Source organism: Sorghum bicolor, chromosome 1 (assembly GCF_000003195.3).
Source record: "Sorghum bicolor cultivar BTx623 chromosome 1, Sorghum_bicolor_NCBIv3, whole genome shotgun sequence".
Lineage (NCBI taxonomy): Eukaryota > Viridiplantae > Streptophyta > Magnoliopsida > Poales > Poaceae > Sorghum > Sorghum bicolor.
This window is the reverse complement of record NC_012870.2, coordinates 74,414,729-74,424,064: the sequence shown is the minus strand read 5'-3', so window position 1 is coordinate 74,424,064 and position 9,336 is coordinate 74,414,729. Positions and strand designations below refer to the sequence as shown.

The following is a 9,336-nucleotide window of genomic DNA, read 5'->3' as shown; positions in this document are numbered from 1 at the left end:
GCATAGCATAGCATATACGGGGGTAGTTTGAGTCTTTGAGACGGCAAAACGCTGCCGATGTTTTTTTTTTATAGGAAACAAAACGCTGCCAGCCTGTAATCCCACTGGCCACTGGCCACTGTATATAGCAGACCTCTCTTCCCTGCCGCTCTCGGTGTAATTTTTACATTTTGGTCCTTTTTTGGAACTTTTTCTACAAATAGACCCCTCACGAAACATTTTCTAAGAATAGACCATTTTTCGGCGTGTTAGGACATGACGCCGAACCTGGGCACTTAGGCGCCCTGTCAGTTGACGCCGAACTTGTGCCACGTCAGCGACGACTCTGTTCGCCATGCAGCATGGTCCACAAATGTCGGCGCTAAGTGAACTTACGCCTTGTTTGAAAGTTCGGCGCTTAATCCATTGACGCCGAGGTTTCGTCCAACAGCCCGACACGGCCCACGTAGGCGGATGGCCCAAAAGCTCGGCGTTCAGTCCTTTAACGCCGAGCCTCACACTTCGGCGCTGGCCGACTCGACGCCGAACTTCGAACCTATAACCCGTCGCGCGCCCCCCTTCTTCCTCCTCCCTCCATTCTTTCCCCGCCGCCTCCCTCTGTTCTCTCTCACCCCGAGCGCCCTATGAACCCTAGCACCTGAATCTCGCCATAGGAGGCCAGATCTCCCCCATTGGCGCGTGCCCGAGGTAATACTTGTTCCCCTCTTCCATTCTATCCGGCTATATTTAGTTGCATTGGTTATTGAGTTGATGAACCCTAGGATGTTGGTGTTAGGGTTTGTTTTTGTCATATAGTTGTGCAATGTATGATTTTGACTAATTGGTTTACGTTATTTGTACCATAGTTGCTTGACAGTGAATATGTATTGCTTCACATTGTGTTGTGGTTAGGTTTTTATGTAGTATTGGTAATTGATAAATTTTCATGTTATGTGTAATAATGATTGTGGTAGTTCATGGTTTGTATAAGTTTTGTTGGGACATTTCTGTGCTCGATTTATATAGTGTTGTGGATTAGTAATTATGGAAATTGAATTTTTACATTCTTATGTTGGTTAAAAAATTATATATTGTTATGTGACAACAAATGTTGTGTGTTGGCTGTAGATGGATAGATTAGTGAGGTTGCATCATGGAGGCTGTGTTGTTAGGACAAGAGATGATAGTTTGCAATTTGAAGATATGAGTGAGGAGCTGCTTATTTTTTCTGAGTCACCCTCTTTGTCCCAGTTAGTGGAGGCATTGAAAGAAAGGTTAGGATGGAATGTCGTAGATATGCATGTTCAGTTAGAAGGGGTGATAGATGTGGGTTCGTCCAATGGTCCAAGGATCAAGCGTTTGCTCAAAATTAGTACTGAGGCTGAATGGAATAATTATAAGGCAGTTGTATTGTCCTCTGAAGTTCGTTCCTTGGATTTAGTGGTTAGTAAGGAGTCCGGTGTAGGAAATGACCACAATGAAGCATGCCCAACCTCCCCTGCTCGCATAGGTAATGGTCTTTCATTTGAAGAAGAATTAGTTCTCACACAACCCGTGTACGGTGGTGGTGACGGTTTAGTATCACCCGACAAAGATGGCTACGGTGATTGTGAAGGGTTAGGATTGCCCGAGCATGGTCAAGGGTGGTTTGAGGCCGATGAAGATGATAATGAGAACACGCTCGCTGATTGTGAGTTAGACGTAGATAGTGATGACGAGGATGTGTCTTATGCACCCGGTGATGTTGAAGAAGGTGTAGACGATGCGAGCGGAGATGAATCCATTGAGGATGAACTTAGTGACGAAGATGATCTTAGTGGTGAAGAAGATTTTGGTGATGCTACGGCTACAAATCGGGTTGATGTCGATGTAGCCGGAGATGATGAAATATTTGTTGATGAGATGGCTGAAGACTCTGATGACGATCGTCATGTTCGTCGGCTGAATGCTAGGGAATTAGATATATTGAGGAGGGTATTGCCTGGGAGAGATCCAGTAGTTGGTGATTTCGAGGACCTTAGCCATGGTCATAGGGCAGTAGCTGATGGAGGGCAAAGTGATACAGTCCCTGATGTTAGTGGTTGTCTCATCATACAGAAGGGTCTATTATTTGGTACCATGGATGAGTTAAAATCCTGGTTGCAAGAGTACTCCATTCTCCACCACCGTCCTTTTAGGGTCATTAATTCCTTCAAGGAAAAGAGGTACACTGTTGCTTGTGAAGAACATTTGTGTGGTTGGAGAGTATGTGCTAGAAAGACAAAGGCCGGAAAATGGAAGATTACCTCAGTGAAACAACCACATGTTTGTGCCACTGCTGAGGCAGAGGATAGCCATTTGCAGCTTAATTCTAGGTTCATTGCAAGGCAATTATGCCCCATAGTGAAGCATATGCCAACCATTACGGTGTCTGCGTTAGTTGAGACAATATTCCAACTTTACAATTATTATGTGAAGTATGGGAAAGCATGGAGGGCAAAGCAACGTGCACTTGAAATAATCTTTGGAAATTGGGAAGAAGCATATGAGCGCTTACCCGTAATGTTGAATGCAATGAGAGCTGTCAATCCAGGTATGCACTTTGAGTATTTACCTAAAGAAGGTGAAACAAGGAATGGGAGCCTGATTTTTGGTAGGGCCTTTTGGGTGTTCGGGCAGAGCATCGAAGCATTTAAGCATTGCAGACCTGTTATCTCAATTGATGGGACATTTCTTACAGGGAAATTTGAAGGCACAATGCTTATTTGTATTGGGACAGATGCAGAAGACCAGCTTGTCCCTTTGGCCTTTGCGATTGTTCGGAAGGAGGACACAGATAGTTGGTGTTGGTTCCTGAGACTAGTTAGAAAACATGTCATTGGAGTGGGGCGTGACGTTTGTGTCATATCAGATAGGCATGCCGGCATTATGAATGCTGTAGAAGAAGATATGCCTGGTTATGGCCAAATACATCACCGGTGGTGCACGAGACATCTTGCTCAGAATCTTATAAGGCGTGATCACACAAAAGACAACTTCAAGTTATTTGAGGAGGTTTGCAGACAACGAGAGGTTAAGTTATTCAATGAGAAGCTGGAAGCACTTAAGTTAGCTACAAATGTTGATGGGAGACAATTTTTGAGTGACTTGATGTCGTCCAAGGAGAAGTGGACACTTGCGTATGACACCGGAGGTTGGAGATGGGGCTTCATGACTAGTAACATGGCAGAGATGTTTAATAGCCTTCTGAGAGGTTGTCGTGGTCTGCCTGTGACTGCTATTGCCTCATTCACCTTCTATAAGTTGAATTCTTGGTTTGTTGCGAGGAAGAAGCATGCACGATCTCTATGGACAGCAGGGAAACCTTGGCCACTTTTAGTATCTGAAGAACTATCTTTCTCAAAAAGGAAGGCCAAGCGACAGAAGGGGACCTGTTTCGATCCAATAAATCATGGTTACGAGATTCTAGAGGGTGGTGGAACTAACATCGGTGGTGAGGACCGTGGTGCTAGAAAACATAAAGTAATAATCAATGAGAACAAATGTTCTTGTGAGAAACCGACCATATACCATAGGCCTTGCTCCCACATGATTACAGCTTGTCGTCTTAGACGTGTTGACGCTGAGATCCCTCCCCGTATGGCTGTGGAGTTCTCTTTGAGAAATCTTCTCAGCACTTGGAATCCTCAATTTGAGCCCTTTCTAGATAAGAGCCAATGGCCTGCTTATGATGGCCCGAAGTATGTGGCTGATCTTGGTTTACTATGGAAGAGTAAAGGACCTCGGCGGCGCAAGCGGTTTAGGATGGACATGGACCGAGCAATGAAAGGTAGATCAACCATGAGTAAGGTTGGCACACATTTTATAGAGGACACCCAGAAAAGTCGTTGCTCTAAATGCCATAAGCCCGGGCACAATAGGCGAAGATGTCCTGAATTACTTAGACAACAGGTAGCGTAATAGTATGTAACTATTAATAATTTGTATCGTAATACTTTTTTGTATCATTACAAACTATGGATCCTATCATATTTTTTGTTCAATTGATGCCTACTAATTCTATGTAATTTTAAATACTTGCAGGATGGATCGGTACACCCTACTTGATGCAAGGTTCGATGAGCATCATCGGGCTAGGAAAATCGAGAATGGCGAGGTAATCTTACAGGACACATAAAGCAACATGTACATGAGATTGTATCATTGATTTTAATCTTTTAATCATGTTTAACTATGTCTTCCTTTTGATTTTGCAGGTACTGAACGTACTAAGGCCAATGACACATGAGGCCGCGACCACAATGATTTATGACGACCGGTACACGCCCCTGCTGAAGCGGGCGAACCTTGCTACCGTCGCTCGAGTATGTCGTCGTGGGACACCACCATTCAACCCGGCGGCCCTAACAGCGATGATAGACCGTTGGCGGCCAGAGACACATACCTTTCACCTACCGTGTGGAGAGATGACGGTCACTCTTGAAGATGTACAAATGATCCTTGGAGTAAGAATCCGAGGCATCCCAGTGACAGGAGACACGGAGTCAGAAGGATGGGAGAATCGGGTGAGCCAGTTCTTAGGACGTCCACTACCTGAACTTGAGCCAGGCAAGAAGAGGCGCACAAGTGGGGTGTCTCTGAGGTGGCTGCGAGAGCAGTTTCACCAGTGCCCTGCCGATGCAGACGACGCGACCATCACCTACTACTGCAGGGCGTACGTGCTACACATGTTCGGTACAGTTCTATTCCCTGATGGCACTGGAGACACAGCGTCGTGGATGTACATCCCGTGCCTTCTAAACTGGGACGACGCCGGCAACAGAAGCTGGGGATCTGCTATACTGGCCTTCCTGTATCGGCAGCTTTGCGAGGCTTGCCGACGTGCAGGAGGACAGTACTCTACAATGTCAGGATGCATCACACTACTGCAGGTATAAATGTTAACTTGTGTCACTGAGGCTTGCTGACCGTTTATGTCAATGATTAACATGGAAATTCGTATTTTTTACAGATTTGGATGTGGGAGAGATTTCCAGTTGGGAGACCACACAAGATCCAGCAGCCACGGGCTTGGTTTCCTCAGGGAGACCCAATTGTCGCTCCAACCGTGGCACACATCTACGAGGGAGCCCATGGAACTTACCATGTGTCACGCCACGCGTACATCAGTTTCACAAATGAGTTGGACACCCTACTACCTCACCATGTAAGTTTTGCAAATCTGTAACAACCTTGTTCCTATGTGGGCATGTGTGAACCAAAATTGATGACTACAGGTTGAATGGCGCCCATATACTCGCCCTCAGATTACAGCCCTCAATTTGAGCACATTATGCACAGTGGACCAGGACCTGTGGACGATGAGGTGTCCTTTAATTTGTTTCTATGCAGTGGAGTATCATCTCCCTCATCGTGTAACCAATTCAGTTTCTTTACGTCCATACTTGAGGGGGTGTCTAAACAATAATTATTAAACAGGGCACTGAGATCATGAGGACAGTGGCGGAGCAAGGAAGGGCACTTATGATTCCGGTGGGAGATCCCGACGAAGCCAATTTGCTACGCCAACACATTCAGGTAGTCGCCACATCTAAGTTAACATGGTAGCATGCCAAATCTAATGTTTCCCTAAATTGCAGCGTGCCATGACGCGCCTACGCAAGGTTGCTGCACGGCTCGGTTGTAGACGTGAACTCGATGTCGTAGTCCCACACCAGGTTGAAGCCGGTACCAGCCAAGGAGCAGGAGCTGCATCTTCCCACGGCCCAACTTTGCATGAAGCTGGAGGTTCGTCTTCCCATAGAGTAGGAGGTTCATCTTCGCATGGAGCGGGAGCTGCAGGTACGGAAGATGAGGACGACTACTATGATGAGATGGGAATGTCACAGCTCGACGATGCACCCCAAGGGACTCAGGAAGGTGAACGGCCACATAGGACTATCCGGCCGGTGGACAGGTACACTCCTGGTACCTATGCACTTGGGCGAGGGAAGCAGCGTACATATCACCGCCGTGAGCGTTAAGTGATGAAGTGAACAACTGTTGCAACTTCCCAATATGGTGTATGGACTTCTACATATTATGTATGGACTTCTAAATACTTATTGTGTATGGAATTGTAAGGACTTGTGTGTATGGACTTCTAAATTCTAAATATTATGGTGTTAGTAACGATATGGCATGTATTGTTTTCATATGTTGCATTTTGTCTTCAAAGTGGATGTTGGCAATCTGGTGAAAAGCCTTCGTGCAAAAACCAGTCCAAGTGTTTTAAAACCAACATTTACATGACCTCGGCGTTTAATCCTTTGACGCCGAACCCTGGTCTTCCCTGGAACTGAGGGTCCCGAAGCGCCGATGTGACAAAGCTCGGCGTTTAGTCCTTTGACGCCGACCCCGGGTACTCCCTGGAATCGAAAGCCCCGAAGCGCCGAGGTCTGTACTTCGGCGTTTATTGACTTCACGCCGACCCCTGGTACTCCCTGGGTTCGATGAAGTCGAAACGCCAAAGTGCCTAGCTTCGGCGTCATATGACTTAACGCCGAGGTGCAGCCCATATGTTTTTTCTACAAATATCTTTTGCAGTGCAAAAGATAATATTTATTAAGACACCATAATAAGTGTTAGGAGTGTAACACTTGCCCTTAAACTGTGTTGCACAGGAAACTTCTACTGATCAATTTTACTACAGAAATTGCAAATAAATTGGTACTCACTGAAACCATGTCACTAGGTAGTCCAAAAGCGCAACTTAAAAATCTAGTCACAATACATTTCGTGTACACATGACTCGTACATTCACGGTGGTGAAACATAACCAGAAAGAAGATCCTCGTCCGATGACGACGCATCCTCCCTACAAGGAGACGGGTTAATCACTGGGACCGTTTTTTGCGCCGCATACGCCGCCTCCATCGCATCTGCTACTTGTGAATCAAGCTCGTCGTCCATCTCCCCCCAATCCAATACATTAGTTGCCTTTTTTTGATAGTACTCCGCCTCAGCTTTAGCCGCTGCTTGGGAAAAGAGCTCATCGTCTACTTCATCTAGCATGTGATGTTGATTGACAAAATCTCCAGGACCCAAAGAGACACCATGGGGAACATCATCCACAACCTGCTCCACAACAACGGGATCACCAGCAGGACCCGAAGCAAGTTGCTGGGACAACAAGGACCGACCCTCATCCAACTTTCGTTTCCCTCGTCTAGCGTCTGCCAATTGAGTAGCGTGCTGGCTTGTGTCCATGTCACCTACACAAGTGTGGTACTATTTAGTGAAAAAAATACTACCAATGATCAATACTCTAATTATACTAATAGGTTAATTCGAAACACACCTTCAGAGGTAGGAGGAAACTTCTCTGGGTTTCGTAGACGGCTTTCACAAATCAAATTAGCCAGCGAACGAGCCTTCTTCTTGCGGGTCATAATATAATGATCCAGCCAATTATCTTTAACCTTCAGCCTAGCCTCCACCTCGTCTTGCTCCCAATATTGCTCCCAATCACATTTCCGAGTACTCTGCAAAAAGATAAAAACACTATGGTGCTTGCAACAACATGATACAAATATTTGGTTATACAAATGGTGAGAATGTCACTTACAATATCACGATCAACCGTATGACCACAATACAGTCCTACACCAAGCTCCGAGGGAACAAGGCCATATTTTGCCAGCACACCACAAGGGCAGTTCCTTTTTACACGACGACATTGTGGTGCTTCTAGGCATTCTTTTTTTGGCATCTAAATAAATGTGAATTTCAATTACCACACAACAAACACTAATCCACCAATACATAACGAAAACCATAAACGAAACACTATTAATATCCACAACAAACATACATTTGGGTCATAATCATTTCATACAAACATTCCAAACATGGCATCAAGAAAACCATCAATGACAAGTTCCATGAACAAACAACACATGCAACCAAATCCAAACCGATAGAATGAAAGAGGGGAAGGGGGAGCACCTTGGCAAGTCGTCCTAGCCCTCGATCTGGCCTCCCTACAGCTGCATTTAGGATTTAGGGTTCGTGGGCGAAGGGGGAGAGAGAAACCTGATGAGAAATAATGGATGAAGGAGGAAGAAGGGAGCCGTGGCTGGTATTTAGGGGGGCCATAGCTCGGCGTTGAGTCGACCAGCGCCGAACTATTGGACAAGGCGCTAATGGATTCAGCGCCGAGCTCGTGGGCCGTGCTAGTCCGTGGGCCGTGACCCTAAACCTCGGCGTCAAATCAATAAGCGCCGAAATGTGAGGCTCAGCGTCGCTTCACTTATCGCCGACATTTGTGGGCCATGCTGCATGGCGACCAGAGTCGTCGCTGACGTGGCACAAGTTCGGCGTCAACTGACAGGGCGCCTAAGTGCCCAGGTTCGGCGTCATGTCCTAACACGCCGAAAAATGGTCTATTCCTAGAAAATGTTTCGCGGGGGGTCTATTTGTAGAAAAAGTTTCAAAAAAGGACCAAAATGCAAAAATTACAGCCGCTCTCGCAAGCATCACTCGTCGGACAGGCTCTGAGCTTCCAACGACCTCGTCACAGCTGCATTCGCCACTGGACTGGGACTGGGAGCGCACGCCCACGGCACAAGTGTCCTGCTTTGGGTAGATGGCGCGTCGGAACGATCCCTCGTGGTTCCTCTTCAGGGCAATGGTGCTGCTGCTGCTGCTGTTTGCGGCGGCGGCGGCCGCCGCCGCAGCCCAGGGCTGTGCGCCCGCCAACTTCCAGCCGGGAAGGTCGTTCCAGCGGTGCACCGACCTGCCCGTGCTCGGCGCCAGCCTGTACTGGACGTACCACCCGGCGAACGGCACCGCCGACCTCGCGTTCCGGGCGCCGCAGAGCACCAGCGGCTGGGTCGCCTGGGGCATCAACACGGAGCGGCCCAGCAGCATGGCCGGCAGCAGCGTGTTCGTCGCCTGGCTGGACGGCAACGGCGGCGCGGTGTCCGTCCTGATGACCTACCTGGAGACCACGTCGCCCACCCTGACCAACGGGACCATCAAGCTCGACGTGCCCGTGGCGCCCGTCGCCGAGTACACGGCCGGCGCGTACACCATCTACGTGACGGTGGCGCTCCCGGGGAACTCCACGCGGCAGAACACGGTGTGGCAGGCCGGCGCGCTCAGCGGCGGGCAAATAGCGCCGCACCCGATGGCCGGGCCAAATATGCAGAGCACCATGGTGCTGGACTTCCTGTCCGGCGGTGGCGGCGCAAGCACAGGGGCACCCAGCTTCGAGGTGCACCGTCGTAACTTGAGGAGTTTTGGGGGATTAAAAAGAAGCCCGCTGGTGATGAAAGGCTATCCAATGCGACCATGAAGATCTTAGAGCCATCCAATAAATTTGAAATTCCACGTCAA

General features: G+C 47.9%; 1 protein-coding gene across 1 annotated transcript; it reads left to right on the top strand.

The window, feature by feature from the left end:
• Nucleotides 8,585–9,336, top strand: LOC8054257 (cytochrome b561 and DOMON domain-containing protein At4g17280). The gene has a single exon (XM_002468298.2). It carries the CDS (start codon nucleotides 8,585–8,587, stop codon nucleotides 9,293–9,295), a length of 711 nt encoding a protein of 236 aa, XP_002468343.2. The 3' UTR covers nucleotides 9,296–9,336.

Excerpts from the sequence above, each read along its gene's own strand:
- LOC8054257 (XM_002468298.2), top strand. The coding sequence starts at position 8,585 with ATGGCGCGTCGGAACGATCCCTCGTGGTTCCTCTTCAGGGCAATGGTG.